The sequence below is a fragment of the Pecten maximus genome, chromosome 16 (assembly GCF_902652985.1).
Source record: "Pecten maximus chromosome 16, xPecMax1.1, whole genome shotgun sequence".
NCBI lineage: Eukaryota > Metazoa > Mollusca > Bivalvia > Pectinida > Pectinidae > Pecten > Pecten maximus.
The window spans coordinates 11,098,617-11,116,552 of record NC_047030.1 but is presented as its reverse complement, the minus strand read 5'-3'; the positions used below and the strand labels follow the sequence as shown (position 1 = coordinate 11,116,552).

Below are 17,936 nucleotides of genomic sequence, written 5' to 3'. Positions count from 1 at the left end.
GTAATTATACAAAATTTCCAATACGTTGTTCATACTTACAAGTGTATTCTCTCTTTATCTACTTATTTTTCGTTTATTTATTTCAAGTGGACAAAAATATCCAGTGTAAATTATTGGCCTTTTTCGATGCGACCAACTTAGCAGAATTGAGCAAATGCTATATCAACTATCAATATAAGAAAATTTGACAGCGTCATTCAATTATATACGCATATAGCATGTACTTTCAAATCAGCGGAACAGTATATTCGGCAGTCTCAAGGTTAACGATAAAATGAGTTCAGAAGGAAATGAATAGTGTCACGTACTTACTTAAAGTTTAGCTACTCTAATTATAAGATTTGATGTACTTCTAGGAAAATCTTTTATTTCTATTTATTCGTTTCTGAAAAAAGAAGTGTTAACTATTCCCACACAAATTCATACTGTGGCATGTTCAGCAACTTTTTATCCGATTGCCTTTAAATAAAGCTGCCTTGTGTATAATATCTTCGTACATAATAGTAAGATCGTCAGAAATTTACTCTAAGATGTAGGTGTACATCAGCTTCCATCTTTTGTAAGTTAACTAGCTTTCTCCAAAGGCATTGATTAAATTAAGTTAAAAGTTTTATTAATTAAAAAATAAAAATAAATCGAAAATCTTGTGTAGAAACCGAACGAGAAAATACACAGGGACTTGGGATTAGTTACAGTCTACATGTATTTGGACCTTCCCTAGTGTGTATAGCACATTTTGAGACGTTTTGGGGGCTAAATTAAAATTCGGTAAAAATGACACCCCCCACACTAGGGAAGGTCCAAATACATGTACAGTAGATCTACTGATGTAGACTGTAACTATAGTAGATGTGAAAAGGGGAAGTCACATACCTAGGATTGTACTTTTATCATGTTTCATGTAAACCAAATGTAAACCAAAATTTAAGAGTAATCGCCTTAACTGTTTTAAAGATATATACATAGAGTTCTATATATAATAAAAACATATCCCTGCTGAGCGTCGGAAGCTTCCTCGTGTGGTTTCGTACTATTTATAACCCATACTTTCGATTTGAACGGATGTGACGTCTTTCCAATAAATTGGTAAGTGCATCTTTAAGAATTAATTTGAAAGTTTCGGCAACGAATATTCTGATGTCGTGATATATTTCCGTTGTTTTAAAAAAAATAAATATGTGATATTGGCGTTGACAATGCTAGAAACATAGTGAAAAGAGTTGTAAAATGGTGGAAAGACTAAATGAACTTAAAAAAAATATATATATACATACCGTATCATTATAGTCATTCCTATAGATGTAAGAACACCGGCTATCGTCCATGTTTGTTTGATGACTTGCTGAAAGACTAGGGAAGAGTACAAGATGCCAGATCACTTAGGTGCAGACCAAAGGAAAGTTAGGGACAATAAGGAGGAGGAAGATAAACCAATTCAGGGTACGTATAGTTATAAAATAATCGTATGTGTAACCCAGCAGCAATGTATTAGTGAGATAAGTAGGGCATTGGTTTCCTACCTGTCTACGTCCTGTGTTCATTGGAAAGGACATATAACTGTATATCAAATGATAGTTGATTGAATTAGAGACAATGTATGAATATTCAAGATTGAAATAGAAACAATTTATTTGTGAACTAATATATTGACAATCAGTCAGGTGTTGGAAATATATGACTCCATGGCTAATATTAAACAGCTAAATTTATATTCAGTCTTTTTCATAAATCCACAAAATTAGCAATCAAAGGCAGACAATCACGATTGTTTACATTTCCACGCTTCATTCTGAAAGCAACTAAGATTGAAAATGGTAGTCCGGTAAAAATAAAATAAAAGCTGTTTTCTTTGTACTTAACATATTTGTTCTGCTTATAATTAGTACTCATGTTCCGTATTTTTAACAGCTAAAATATAATGCCTCCATGTTCAGAATAGGTGATTTGAAGTAGTAGAATGAGGTAGCAAAGTGTTTTATGGCAAATTGTTATTAATTTGGTCTGAATTAGCCATTGGATGGTTTAAATGGGATAAAGAATTCACAAACTGTTAGTGTTAGTACAAACTAGTACTGTTGTATTCAAGTTTAGAGTTATAAATACTGATATTACTGTAATTTGTATCTTTCTTTCTCCTCTGAAATCAGGATGAAACCTGCGCAATGTCAAATAGGGTTCGGTTACTAAAGGTCGGTTGGCATCAGATCTAGAGCCAAGAAATAGCTAGAGACCTTTAACTAGCTGAAGTATTCCACTGTACTATTTTGGCCAGTTTTATTTCTTAGACCAGTGAGTTGTGATAGCTCAGTCGGTCAGAGCCCAGACACAAAACCTCAGGTGAAGATATTCAGGTGATGAATAGGGTTGTGTTTCCTGGGAAGCTGGGAAACAGGCCAGTATGTGCTGTTGTGGTTATGTCCTTGAGCAAAACATGTATATATTGCTCTGGATGGCATGTGACAGGCCTTCCACATGTTGATCAGTGAAGTAGGTAGTCAACAACTACTACAAAGAGACCCCACATCAAAGTGGACCTGGCTGTTCATGGGGTTATAAACCCAGCAAGCAAACAAACCATGGCAACAATTATAAGTCCTGATGATCGTGGCTGTTGGTGTTGTATAAGTCACAAATTTTGTACCTATTTTTAGGTCACCTGAGACAAAGTCTCAAGTGACCTATTCTAATCCCCATTTGTCCGTCGTCGTCCGTCGTCCGTCGTGCGTCCGTAAACAATTTACATTTTCGACTTCTTCTCCAAAACCCACAAACCAAATTCTATGAAATTTAGCAGGAAGCTTCTATGGCTAAAGGTCAACCAAAATTGTAAATTATATGGTCCCCACCCCCCAGGGGCCTGAGGGGCGGGGCCAAAAAGGGTCAAATTGACTAAAACTTCAAAAATCTTCTTCTCTACTCTCAGATATGCTGGAATCAAACACTCTTCATAGATGGAAGGGCCTTAAGGTGCTTTACCAAAATTGTAAATTTCATGACCCAGGGGTTTCACGTTTGCCTCTGGGGAGGGGCTATACTTTACTATAGTTTATATAGGGAAATCACATTTTTGACTTTAATTTATTTTATTTCTATTGGAATTCATTCTAATTTTGTAAACATTGTCAGCATGGGATGACACTTTGATGACATGCACATGTTGGCCATGACTGACCCCCAGGGGCTGATGGGCGGGGCTAAAAAGGGCCAAATTGACTGAAATTTCAAAAATCTTCTTCTCTACTCTTAGATATGCTGGAATCAAACACTCTTCATAGATGGAAGGGTCTTAAGGTGCTTTACCAAAATTGTAAATTTCATGACCCAGGGGTTTCACATTTGCCCCTGGGGAGGGGCTAAACTTTACTATAGTTTATATAGGGAAATCACATTTTTGACTTTAATTTATTTTATTTCTATTGGAATTCATTCTAATTTTTGTAAACATTGTCAGCATGGGATGACAGTTTGATGGCATGCACATGTTGGCCCTGACTGACCCCCAGGGGCTGATGGGCGGGGCTAAAAAGGGCCAAATTGACTGAAATTTCACAAATCTTCTTCTCTACTCTCAGATATCATAGAATCAAATACACTTCATAGATGGCTCGGTTTGAAGGTTCTTTACCAAAATTGTGAATTTCATGACCCTGGGGTCTCAAGTTTGCCCCTGGGGCGGGGCTAAACTTTACTATAGTTTATATAGGGAAATAACATTTTTGACTTTTATTTGTTTTATTTCTATTGGAATTCATTCTAATTTTGTAAACATTGTCAGCATGGGATGACAGTTTGATGGCATGCACATGTTGGCCCTGACTGACCCCCAGGGGCTGATGGACGGGGGCTAAAACGGGTCAAATTGACTGAAATTTCAAAAATCTTCTTCTCAAGACTGAAATAAGGTGGAATCAAATACTCTTTATAGTTTGAAGGGTCTTATGGTGCTTTATTGAAATTTTAAATTTCATGACCCGGGGGTCACAAGTTTGCCCCTGGGGAGGGGGTAAATTTTACTATAGTTTATATATGGAAATCACATTTTTGACTGATTTGTTTTGATTTCTATTGGAATTCATTCTGGTTAACATTTTCAGCATGGAATGAAAGTTTGATAATATGCATATGTTGGCCCTGACTGACCCTAGGGGCTGATAGGTGGGGGGGGGGGGGGGGGGGGGGGGGGGGGGCAAAAGCAAAAAGGGTCAATTAAATAAACTGAAATATTTCAAATCTCAGGTGACCGTTAAGGCCCATGGGCCTCTTGTTTATTTCATTACAGCTTTGGATGAAGGTGATATAGCTCTCCTGAAGACCTATGTAAGTAAATTTAGGTAGTAATGGTAATTCTTTAGGAATTTACATTGTGGTAATCATAGGTTTTAAAGAAAAACTTGAAATGTATTTCCCTGCCAGAAATGCTAGATCTCTTTTATTCTTTTTGGAAAAATTTTCAAGTTTGAGTTTTTAGACAAGATCCTTAAAAAGCATATATATGGTTCAGTCGAAAAATATATTAAAATGTCATTTTTGCATGAAATGTTGTAATGTTTTATGAAGATAGTCCTTAAGTTTTAGAAAATTATTTTGAACTTTTTTTGGAAATGTTTTACATATTTGCATAATTGCATCTTCACTTTCTTTAGCGAAATGTTTAAGTTGGAATTGAATTTTATATTTTTCAAATTTTCACTATATATTAACTAACTAATAAGGATACCCATTGTCTTAAGTATCGGAGAGGCCCCAAAAGACATTTAATGGTTATGTTAATCTGTTGGGTTTGACTTGTACTGGAATTTATTTTTCTTGAATTGATAATGTTTTTTTCCAAGGTTAGTTGAATTCTAACCAAAACATCTTCAAAATAGTTTGTTCACAATATTATTGAATGCTCAAAATCTTTTCCAGTTTATAAAGAAAGAATGTCTTTTATTTCATGCATGATTGATTATTATAATTTTCACAGTTACTTCCTACACTGACTATTGGTTTCAGCTTTTCACAATCACAAGATTTGTACCATTTTGTTTGATAGGGTGTGGGGCAGTACAGTAAATCCATCAAGTCATGTGAGGAAGACATTCAAAACATTATGAAGAGGGTCAACGAGCTGTCAGGTATGTAATCAGGGTATCAGGTTCTTGGTATGTAACCATGGTAACAAGCTTTTTGGTATGTAAACAGGGTAACAATCGCTTGGGTATGTAACCAAGGTAACACGATCTTGGGTATGTAACATGTGTAACAAGCTCTTATGTACATAACCAGGGAAACAAGTTCTTTGGTGTGTAACCAGGGTCACGTGATAAGTTCTTGGTTGTGTAACTAGGGTATAGTAACTAGCTCTTGTGTATACATGTAATCATGGTAACATGCTCTTGGGTATGTATTCATGGTAACAACTGCTTGGGTATGTAACCAATGTAACAATCTGCTGGGTATCTAACCAGTGTAACAAGCTCTCATGTATGTAACTAGGGTAACAAGTTCTTGGGTGTGTAACCAACCAGGGTAACATACTATTAGATACGTAACCAGGGTAACAAGCTCAGGTACCAAACAAAGTGATGTTGTAAGCAAAGCATGTTGTCACCAAGATCAGAGGTGTTCTTGTCACTGTTTAGTGTGATTTTATATAGTGACAAAAGTTAAAAGTGAGCCTCCCGCGAGGCGTCCCACCCCTCTTCAAAGTTTTTGGGATCAGTTTTTGGAAAGCTTCTAAGTCCAAAAGTATACACCTCACACCCTTTTAATTTGGTTTATACATTCATTAGAGGTCTAGGATTAATGTTATGGCAAAATTATGCAAAAACAAAGTGATTTTTTTGGCATTTTACCATTTAGTGATGGACTTAATTTTGTGGGCACAAAAACCCTCTTTAAAGATTTTTGGGGTAAGTTTTGGAAAGCTTGTAAGTCTACACCCTTCTTATTTGGTTTATACATCCCTTAGAGGTCTAGGAGCGATATTATGTGATGTAAAATTTCAAAATGACATGCTTATACATACATAAAAAATGAATGCATAGTGTGATTGCTGCTGCCGGAGAGCTTTCGCAATCATTGATTGCACTTGTTATAATAGTCTACATATATAAGTTATAAAGAACAGTGGAAATATGTAATAATCGAAGTGGATGAATTTATCCCAAAATACTAAATTTGTCTTCAAATTTTATCATAAGATTGATATAATACTTTACCAGGTATCAAGGAGTCTGACACAGGATTAGCCCCTCCAGCACTGTGGGATCTGGCAGCTGACAAACAGACATTACAGAGTAGGTACAGCAGGATTACAGGATGCACCACCTATCTAATAAGATACGATTAAATGCTATGATATAATGGTCTGTATGTTCGGGCTTTTCTCCACTGGATTTCAATCTTTGGGTTGTAAATTGTTTTGGGGATTTCTGAGATCCCAAGTAACCATATACTGTTTGTGTCCTAGGCTCGGTTATAACCGGAACAAGGACGTTAAGCCCCATCAATCAATCAATCAACCATATACTGTGAAACCCCTCTATTAAGACCATGTGGGGGTCCCAGTAAAAGTGGTCTGAATAGCTGTATGATCTTAATACTGAAGTGGACCACATTAATATTTGACCACCAAGAACCTTAACTCTGTATGATACAAGTAGAGTAAACATGTGTTCTTCATATGTACCTTGACCATGGCTTTTATATATGGCTAAATTCAATAAAAATAAAACTCCATTTTATATTGAATAGATATTTTGGAATGCAATGCATGTATTTTTGTAATAATGTTCTAAATACATAGTAAATTATTTTATTTTAATATTGTCATTAAATAGCCGTCAAATGTCAAACATAATTCATAATGTATTCATATATCTATATGGCTTCTGGCAGTATGGTCATGAGAAAAAGCTTTGATAAACAAATAATATGCCTGAGAAAAAATATTGCTGTTATCACCTAAAAAAATAAGTTAACAGTGTTTTAACCTATTATCAATATGAAATTCCTGTTTTCTCTTCGTAAATCATGTTTAAATATCCCGCCTCAAGCAATGAATGGTCACATAACAATCCTTACAATCTTAGTCAGTAACATGTTTGAATAAGGTGACACTGCCTCACTGGTATCGAGGCACATTCTCAATACTGAATATATTAGACAAATTTTCAGTGACGTTAGATAGCGGCAAAAGAATGAGTCAGATTCTGAGTCTGGGCTACCGAAAGAAAGAAAATTTACAGGGTTTCAAAGTGATCATTAGGCAGAATTCTGACCAATCATTACCCTAATAAGTAAACAAAAGATCAATAATAACACCCTCCTTGCCAAGGTAGATAATCTGATAATTTGTTTGCTTGTCACCTGGGGGAAAGGGTTGCCATTGAGATGAACTAAAGATCAAACACTTGACATGAGCAGGCTGTTCATAGCTCGCTGCACTCGAAGTAAGTTTGACCGAAGCTGGTTGGTCGCAACCATGGGGTAAATTTACGTTAATTAGTGGTCTTTGGGACTGTCAAAACTGATTGTAATACAGAAAAGCGGGATGTTCATATTACTGAAGCAACCAATACTTTTTAAGACGTAAAGAGAAAAATAATGGGACTGAAGAATGTGCCCATAATAGTGGGGTGGTCGTAATTTTAAAGTGATCATTTAGTGAGGTTTCTCTGTATATGTCAACTACATTTTCTATGAAATATCCTGGATTGTTGAGACTGGGGAATTGTATTAAGAGGGCTTTCATTAACCTGAGACCATGGGTCAAATGTCTTTAGTATGCTACGGTTGTTAAACTTTCTTGTTGGTGTCCATGCTATATTTTGACAATCTTCAAACATTTGTGATAGATGCGACATATTTTGAATTATAGGTGAGCAGCCTTTACAGGTGGCTAGGTGTACCAAAATCATCAATGCAGACTCTGACGATCCAAAATACATAATAAACGTCAAACAGTTCGCTAAATTTGTTGTGGACTTGGGCGACCAGGTGGCACCTACAGATATTGAGGAGGGCATGAGAGTTGGGCAAGTATCTCTGAACATTGTCAGTTTTTCTGGTCACATATGGGGAAATATCCTGAATTTTAGTAGAGCTAAATCACTGTTGAGTGTGTCTATAGATGTGTAATTGCTGATAACATGTATAATAGTGTATTCTTTATGTGAAATCTTACAGTATACATATACAGTCAAACTTGTAATAGCGGACACCCTTATATAGCGGACACCTGTCCATAACGGACATTTCCAGGAATCCCCAATGAAAATCACTATATAAATATCATGTATATAGCGGACACCTTCCTAATGCGGACAGCGGACACTTATTTTTGTCCGTAAAGTTGTTAAAAAATCTGTATAACGGACACGTGAAACCATAGCCGTGTTGATATTTGTGTGTAAAACGTTTCTAAATAACAAGCAAAGCCTTAATTACTCAACTCCCCTGGCAGCAATGCTAACTTAGGAAGCCACTTCATCAGTCACTAATTGTCCTGTTACCTGTAAGTTGCTGTAACAATGGGCAGTAATTACAAGAGAGTGACCGATCGCCATCGGCAGAGGTGTTTGTTTACTCAACCCCACCGGTGACAGCGAAGCTTATAGCCTAGACAACAAGAATGGTCAGGGGGTAATTAAATCATTATCAAGACCAACAAAAGAGGGACAAAGCAATAGTGATGTCTGTCATAATTGTTTTACTTACAAAATCAACCGTATGCAAATCTGACAAGGCAGGCACATGGTTGTCAGCCGCCATTTTCTCACACTCGGAACTCCTCTGAATATGACTACGTAACATATTAAGAACAGCTGAAGAGTTCCGAGTGTCTTTGTATACACTATACTGTCTAATTGACTGAACCAGAAAACGGTATTTATTAAATTAAATCCCTACATGGATTTCAGAAAATATGTCTCAAAATAAATGCTTAGGGATTATAATCATCAGAGGAAAATGCACTTTCATTTATAAAGAGTTAATGTTGTAATAGAAAAGATATTTCAAACATATTTATTTTCCAAAATATTGAGGATTAACAAAAATTGTTTTACACTGATAAGAATTACCTTTACACTTTTGACTATGTTGAGTATTTGTCTGAATAGATATTCAGTATAGTATGATATTGTGAAGATTTGTTTTGAAACTATAGGCTTAATATAAATTATTAGAAATATCAACTTCAATTTTTGTGTCAGATGAATGATTGAAAATTAAGCATTTATCTTTAATTTTTTGTCTTTTATTCATTTGTTTAAGTGTTTAAATATAATAAATCAGGAGACATATAGTGTACTATAAACAGACTTTAGTTTGTTTCTTCGTTTATAAGGGACATAACTCGTTGAACCTCTATATAAAGGACACCTCTCTATAAAGGACACTTTTGTCTTGTCCCTTAGGTGTCCTTTATAGACAGGTTCGACTGTATAGGGTCATTCAAAGTGATATTGTGAAAACAACAGTGAACACACAGAGCAAAGAATTTTATAAAAGATCAAAAATGTGTGTTTGATAATATGTTTTTGTGTACCTACATACAACAATACATTTGTGTTACAGTGTCGACAGGAATAAGTACCAGATACACATACCACTGCCACCGAAGATCGATCCATCAGTGACCATGATGCAGGTCGAGGAGAAACCAGATGTTACATACAGTGACGTTGGAGGCTGTAAGGAACAGATAGACAAACTTCGCGAGGTTGTGGAAACTCCTCTTCTACATGTGAGTATAATTACTTATCTATGTTAGTTTAAGTGCATAACGGCCCATCAACACTATAAAGGTCATAAGGGCCACAAAAGTGATAAAAAATACGAGCAAAATTGGCAAGAGACGAAAGGACAACTTAGGCCAAATAAAATTAATTTCTTGTTTCTCAGGCCCGCCCGCATCCAATATGAACCCCCCGCACCACTCACTTTTTATTGAAATCAAAAAAATAAAAACGTCCGCGCCGAAAAATAAATTCCGGAAAAAAATCCGACGTTGGTTGCCGCAATATCCGGAACTTGCCCGATCCATGTTTTAGAATCTCCCAAATCAGATCATTGAAACGTTTGTTTATCTTTTAGAAGCTTGATTTTTCGATTGCACATGGTAGCAATGATTTCCATTCAAATATCTTTTTCTGGCAGTGTTATTTTACCCTGGACAATCATATCGAATTATAGCGACACTTGTTCGCTTGGCGAACTTTACAAGGGTCTGCGCGATGGATCGCTTGGTCCCGACGACTGGTCGTTTCCGCCAAAATTCACGGATCATGATGTGTCGGCCGCGATCGGCAAACGGAAAGCTGATGTTTTTGATAAAGTAATGATCGATGTCTTTGAAGGTAAACGAAGCAACAAAACTGTTTGGACATTATGTAAGAACCAAATCTTAAAACATAGGGAGTTCCTGATCACTTGTGTACATCTGGTGAACATTGAACATAAAATTGTATTTCAATTGTTTTTCAATTTAAATTGCAAGTTTAATACCAGAAAATAAAGACAAAAGTTTAAAATTAAGATTTCTTTATTCATTTTATGCATTTAACAATTGACACAATTTCAAATCACATGATTCATGTATATGTATCATTATGTGACTGAGAGAAAAAAATAAAAAAGTCCCTCCCTCGTCACATTTTTAGGTAGTAAAAAAAAAAAAAAAAGCCTCCCTCCCTCATCCTTTTTTGGAAAAATGTGCCTGAGAAACAAGACATTAATTTTGTTTGGCCTTATCCATGTTGACAAAATAAGGAGAAATAAATGATAGTTCAATTTTCAGACATAGATGAAATTAAAAACTGATAAGATAGAATTTCTTTAGCATTAATATTCTATTTGGTAAATAGTGGTTTTGGATGCTAAGTTATGATTCAAAAGATTTTTATGTTATTTCCATACTCCATTGAAACATATATGAATTATTTACTATGTCATGGGTATTATGATACTTTGACATTTGTATTACTGTCTGTTCAATATTTACTTTTTTTTTTCTCTCATAATGGCGTTCAAATAATATATTAGATACTGAACATCAAAATTCATGCTTTAAGGATAGGGCAATCTTAGAGAAAGCTGTCAATGTAGTTTTTGTTGTGCAAGGGAGATAACTCTTCAAAGCTAACTGCCGTTTTCAGTTGTTGTTTCATTTGCATTGTTATAGATGCAATTACCCAACAGGGTAGGATTTAATAAGCTTGATGTTCTTAAATTCTTTAAAACAAGACTTTCCATATAAAAACACAAACAACTGGAAAATAGTACATTTATACTTCTTGTTTTGATAAAAACTGAAACTGAAGTTACACACAAATCTGTCTTTTCAGCCTGAGAAGTTTGTGAACCTTGGTATTGAGCCCCCAAAAGGAGTGTTGCTATTTGGACCTCCTGGAACAGGAAAGACACTTTGTGCCCGAGCAGTTGCCAACAGGACAGATGCCTGTTTCATTAGGGTCATAGGATCAGAACTGGTTCAGAAATATGTTGGAGAAGTAAGTACACATTTATCTAGCATTACCCAGGCAGGCAATTCATTATGTATAGAATGTGATGCCTTGTTCTGCATAGCCGTCTAATTTTCTTTTGGCCCCGGATATGACGCGACAGGTGGCGTTCTGGTCAAGATGAAGTATGTGATTGGTCAATGTAGCGGTCAATGCAAAATGCAGCTATACAGTTAAAAACGAAACAAAGTTAAAGGGACCTCACGGTAAACCAATATTTCTTTTGTATTTTTTATCATATTATTGGGTATATCTTTAAAAAAAATAACCTTCTGAACAATGACCATTCAAATTTGATGATGTATGTACATAAAAACATCAATTATCAATTATTAAAATGTTATCACTCTGAATATGCAAATTTTGTGACATACAAATGTATACGATAAACGCATGCGCACAACAAACTAAAACACATGGAAACAAAAATGGCTTCCAATGTGAATCGACTGGGGTTGAAAACGATAACAGCTTCCGCAATGAAGAGAATAATAGGAAAATGGGTCAAACACAATCCTAGAATTAAACTGGGGAATCAATACAATAGATTGTAACAGTTAAAACATGAAAACAACAGTAATACGGACACCGCTCGTATTCTGCTTGATTGTTTGATAGTAGGTCATGATAAGCTCGGTAATATTTACACAAACTCGGTATTTACACATAAATATGTGTGCCGTAATATATACAGAACGTGTTGTTTAACATTTAAACCACTGTGTATAATATCGTTATCCAACTAACCCAGATGGAATATAGATATCGCCTTGTAAACTATCGTGTGTTTGTGTTGCCACGATTTCAAAACAGTCACGTAATGATCATAAAATAATTTCCGCGCTAAATTTAGACGGGGATTCCCAACTAAATCGAGTGGTCAAGCTGGACATAGGGATTGACTGTGAACATTGGAACAGCACAGAAACATAACTGGAAAGGAACAAAACGCGTACATTCAGTGAAAATTGCAACGTTTTTACCGTGATGTCCCTTTTAAATTGAATGCAAGCTGAATAAGTGGATGCGATGCATCTATTCAAATGACACATTTGTAGTCTTATTATCACCAAAATGATTTAAACTGATATAATTTGTTATCCGTGCTGAAACTGCGCATTTATTAATTACATCGTAGTTCGTTAATTTATTTCACCAGTAGTTTTACATTATAACCACTAGCATTAAAACTATGCCATTTATCTTTTTTAAAGATATTTCTTGTTTTTGTACTCCCTTGAGATGCTGAAACTATTTTACAGATTTTTATGTGTACACACAATATAAATATTATTGATGCAATTTACGAAACCATACCAATTAATATATTTAATTATTTATTGACAAACATTTGCGAGACAAGCTATGCTGTTCTTCAACATCTCTTGTATTATATTCTGATAATAATTATAGAAACAAGTGAGTATGTAAGAGTTGAAACTATTGCAGCGAAAGGTGGACAATGTCTCTACAGGCAAATATAGTGATAAAGGGAGTGTAGAAACTTCATTTCATTTAAATTCATACATTTCTTTTATCAACAGGGGGCAAGAATGGTTCGTGAATTATTTGAGATGGCCAGATCTAAGAAAGCATGCATCATCTTTTTTGATGAAATTGATGCCATTGGAGGTAAGTGATAATGTTACCATAATATGTATATGTGGAAATTGAAATGATATAAATATGAGACTTTTCCTTTACCAAACTTGATAACTTAGTTACTGGTTTACGGCCTACACGGTGCAAGGGGGTTAGTTTTGTAAGACAGCTTATGTCCTAATATTATCTCATTCTACTTAAATTGGTACAAGTTTACTTGCCTTATTGTTTCATGGTGATCCAACCAATTCAGCTCTGACAATTGAATTTGGTTAAATAAAGAATTTTTGGATGTCCAGTCGAAAATTTCCTAATGAATAGATTCTTAGTGTAGCCTTTTCATCTGGGCCAGAGGTTATCACGCCAGCTCTTGACCGAAAAAAAAAACACTGAGGGGTGGGGTCTTTTTTGAGCAAGGGGGAGAAGTCTCATAGGGCCACCACTTTAAATCCCCTCTGATGGACTGAGTGTTAGCTATTATTGTTAGTTAAAATCATTCAGGTGTAATAACTTTATAAACTTATTAACAGTTCGGTACTTATTAACAGTTTGGTATTCCTACAGTGTACTGTCCTCCTCTCCCCATTAGTTTAATTGTATAGATTTGTGTATTACTAGTAACAAATCTTGTTTTTCCTCGTGGTATCAAGTTTATCACAGACCCCCATAATGGGAAAGGATACCTTTCTTATTTTGAGGTCTGCCCTTCCCATTAGTTCTCAGAGAGTTGTAAACGGATCAGCTGTTACATCTGTTGGTATACATGAATTCATTATCATATATATATATCTCCAAGTTTTAGTGCAGTTGATGACATTTTCATTATACAGTTCATTTGGAGTTTAACTTTTTTGTCTTTTTGTCGAAAAGTCAATTTAACATGAATTTATTTGCCTATATCAAGTTAGCCCTAGTGCAGTTGATATTATTTCCATTATACAGTTCATTTGGAGTTTAACTTCTTTGTCATAAAATCAATTTAACAAAGCTGGACATTAAATACAAATAAGTGATATATCAGGTCGCAGATTAAAAATAATTTAACAAAGCTGGACGTTAAATACAAATCAGTGATATATGAGGTCGCAGATTAAAATCAATTTAACAAAGCTGGACGTTAAATACAAATCGGTGATATATGAGGTCGCAGATTAAAATCAATTTAACAAAGCTGGACGTTAAATACAAATCGGTGATATATGAGGTCGCAGATTAAAATCAATTTAACAAAGCTGGACGTTAAATACAAATCGGTGATATATGAGGTCGCAGATTAAAATCAATTTAACAAAGCTGGACGTTAAATACAAATCGGAGATATATGAGGTAGCAGATTCTGTGAGGCTTCACAAACTTACTGCTGTATTGACAGGGGCCCGGTTTGACGATGGTGCTGGTGGAGACAATGAGGTACAGAGGACCATGTTGGAACTGATCAACCAGCTTGATGGGTTTGACCCACGTGGAAACATTAAAGTTCTTATGGCAACAAACAGACCTGACACACTTGATCCCGCCCTGATGAGACCTGGTCGTCTCGACCGTAAAATTGAGTTTGGCCTTCCAGATCTTGAGGTAGGTGTATTGATATTTGGCATCAAAGTGACTGATTTTTATGTTTATTTATCTTGCACACTTTAAATTGTTAAGGAAAAAAACAGCAAGTTTTTTTAAGCTAAAAATATTGAGAATTACACAAACAGATGCAGTATTGATTTCCATTTAGCATCCATAACATTCATACATATCAAGTTATTTGCATTGCTGTCGCAGATTATTGAAGAATTTTTTATATAGGTTTTCTACATTCCTACTATAAAAGTGTCTTTTTCTGTTTCAGGGAAGGTCACATATCTTCAAAATCCATGCCCGATCTATGAGTGTAGAAAAAGATATACGATATGAGCTTTTAGCAAGACTTTGTCCAAACAGCACAGGTGAGGAAAAAGTTACATATATGTCTAATCCAGGTTTATTTAAAGATGTTAAATCCATATGGTTTAAGAGATTGGTGATCATATCACTAATATGAGTGCATTACAGTTAATTTAGTTTATCACGGGTCCGCCATGATTCTGTTTTAAGTAACATATGCTTACAGGTCCATGTTGTAATACAGTTGATCCTGTCTCTGATGGAGCAATTCATACTTTATTGGTATCTTAGAGATTTTTTCCACCTAGAGATTACATGGGAGATTGTATGGGAGAGCTTGTAATATCTCAAGACTGGGAGATTTGTATGAGAGAGCTTGTAATATCTCAAGACTGGGAGATTTATATGGGAGAGCTTGTAATATCTCAGGACTGGGAGATCGATGGGAGAGCTTGTAATATCTCAAGACTGGGAGATCGATGGGAGAGCTTGTAATATCTCAAGACTGGGAGATCGATGGGAGAGCTTGTAATATCTCAAGACTGGGAGATTGAAGGGAGAGCTTGTAATATCTCAAGACTGGGAGATTGATGGGAGAGCTTGTAATATCCCAAGACTGGGAGATTTGTATGAGAGAGCTTGTAATATCTCAAGACTGGGAGATCGATGGGAGAGCTTGTAATATCTCAAGACTGGGAGATTGAAGGGAGAGCTTGTAATATCTCAAGACTGGGAGATTGATGGGAGAGCTTGTAATATCCCAAGACTGGGAGATTTGTATGAGAGAGATTGTAACATCTCAAGACTGGGAGATTTGTATGGGAGAGCTTGTAATATCTCAAGACTGGGAGATTTGTATGGGATAGCTTGTAATATCTCAAGACTGGGAGATTTGTATGGGAGAGCTTGTAATATCTCAAGACTGGGAGATTTGTATGAGAGAGCTTGTAATATCTCAAGACTGGGAGATCGATGGGAGAGCTTGTAATATCTCAAGACTGGGAGATTTGTATGGGAGAGCTTGTAATATCTCAAGACTGGGAGATTTGTATGAGAGAGCTTGTAATATCTCAAGACTGGGAGATCGATGGGAGAGCTTGTAATATCTCAAGACTGGGAGATTTGTATGAGAGAGCTTGTAATATCTCAAGACTGGGAGATTGAAGGGAGAGCTTATAATTTTTCAAGACTATGAGATTCGTATGGGAGAGCTTGTAATATCTCAAGACTGGGAGATTGAAGGGAGAGCTTGTAATATCTCAAGACTGGGAGATTGAAGGGAGAGCTTGTAATATCTCAAGACTGGGAGATTTGTATGAGAGAGCTTGTAATATCTCAAGACTGGGAGATCGATGGGAGAGCTTGTAATATCTCAAGACTGGGAGATTTGTATGAGAGAGCTTGTAATATCTCAAGACTGGGAGAACGATGGGAGAGCTTGTAATATCTCAAGACTGGGAGATTTGTATGGGAGAGCTTGTAATATCTCAAGACTGGGCGATTGAAGGGAGAGCTTGTAATATCTCAAGACTGGGAGATTGAAGGGAGAGCTTGTAATATCTCAAGACTGTGAGATTGAAGGGAGAGCTTGTAATATCTCAAGACTGTGAGATTTGTATGGGAGAGCTTGTAATATCTCAAGACTGGGAGATAAGTATGGGAGAGCTTGTAATATCTCAAGACTGGGAGATTTGTATGGGAGAGCTTGTAATATCTCAAGACTGGGAGATTTGTATGAGAGAGCTGAAGATTTCCATATTCAATAGTGCTTTGTGTGTATAAATTAGATGTTAGCACAATGTGTGAAATTTATCATGTTATCAGAGACAAGAAAAATTATAAATACTTTTTCTCATTATGTACAGGAGCTGAGATTCGCAGTGTTTGCACAGAAGCTGGTATGTTTGCCATCAGAGCACGAAGAAAAATGGCGACGGAAAAAGATTTCTTGGAAGCTGTAAACAAAGTAATCAAAGCATACGCCAAGTTCAGTGCCACACCAAGGTACATGACATACAATTAGACACAGAATTCAGTGTCAGCTTGAGAAACAGGATGGTCAAGGCATAGATTTACAGCTGAGAATCCTTCTCAAAAAGCTGTTTGATCTGTGATGGAATCTCCTTCAAATCTTCATGGGTCATTTGGAAGTACCTAGAACGACAATTTTCTTATTGTCAAGGAATAGTGCTGGAACATTTGTTGTATAAGACTAACTTTAAGAAAATTATTATTAAAAAATTTCATAATAGGGATATGAAATCATCAGAAATGTCTCCCTTGTGGGTCAAACAAAATGTGAACAACAGATCAATCATACCTATGTATTGAGAGCATGCCTTGTGTTATAGATGAGATCAGGGATGTATATTGTATGTTTTGATTCTAATCTGTGTCTATTGTTTAAAGGATACTACAAATTGCGACCCAAAGAAACTTCTGGTGTTAATTTAATGTGTAACAACCTACATTGAAGAGATTACATTAAGATAGGAATGACAAGATGAGAGATGCACAATTTGATGTAGATCATTTCCAGATTATTTACATTTATGTGAGATGCAGACTGAGTGTGACTGTGAGGCAGGATTGAACTTATTTAGATATTTTGTGATTTCATTGAATAAGTTATTCATGACAGATGTGTGAAAGAATTGCTACGTGTTCAACTAGTACATGTAATAAATAATGTTTTGCAAAACAAATCATAGATTTTGTTTTCTAAATTGAATTACTTCCCTTGAGATAATTTGGGAATGTCTGTAAATCACATGAATTGCCTTCACGTCCCTGTGTCATTGGATCATAACAACCTTGACCTTGAGGATATCCTGATATAAATTATGATTGCATTATTTAAAGCTGATATGCACTGCGATGTGCACTGCACTACCATATGGTCACTTTGACCTTATTCTCAAGGTCATTTAAGCCTTTAAGATATCCTAA

The 17,936-nt window shown here is 35.7% G+C and overlaps 1 protein-coding gene across 1 annotated transcript; it reads left to right on the top strand.

Moving 5' to 3' along the window:
• The first annotated feature begins 1,256 nt into the window (after positions 1-1,256).
• LOC117345004 (26S proteasome regulatory subunit 7) lies at positions 1,257-17,692 on the top strand. The gene is made up of 11 exons (XM_033907924.1): positions 1,257-1,440; positions 4,280-4,317; positions 5,036-5,117; positions 6,207-6,281; positions 7,865-8,021; positions 9,565-9,733; positions 11,334-11,498; positions 13,055-13,142; positions 14,485-14,687; positions 14,953-15,049; positions 16,853-17,692. Exons 1-11 carry the CDS (start codon positions 1,368-1,370, stop codon positions 17,008-17,010), a joined length of 1,305 nt encoding a protein of 434 aa, XP_033763815.1. The 5' UTR covers positions 1,257-1,367; the 3' UTR covers positions 17,011-17,692.
• The last annotated feature ends 244 nt before the right edge of the window (positions 17,693-17,936 follow it).

Excerpts from the sequence above, each read along its gene's own strand:
- LOC117345004 (XM_033907924.1), top strand. The coding sequence starts at position 1,368 with ATGCCAGATCACTTAGGTGCAGACCAAAGGAAAGTTAGGGACAATAAG. Across the intron at positions 4,318-5,035 it reads TAGCTCTCCTGAAGACCTAT|GGTGTGGGGCAGTACAGTAA; the intron begins GTAAGTAAATTT and ends TTTGTTTGATAG. Across the intron at positions 13,143-14,484 it reads TGAAATTGATGCCATTGGAG|GGGCCCGGTTTGACGATGGT; the intron begins GTAAGTGATAAT and ends CTGTATTGACAG.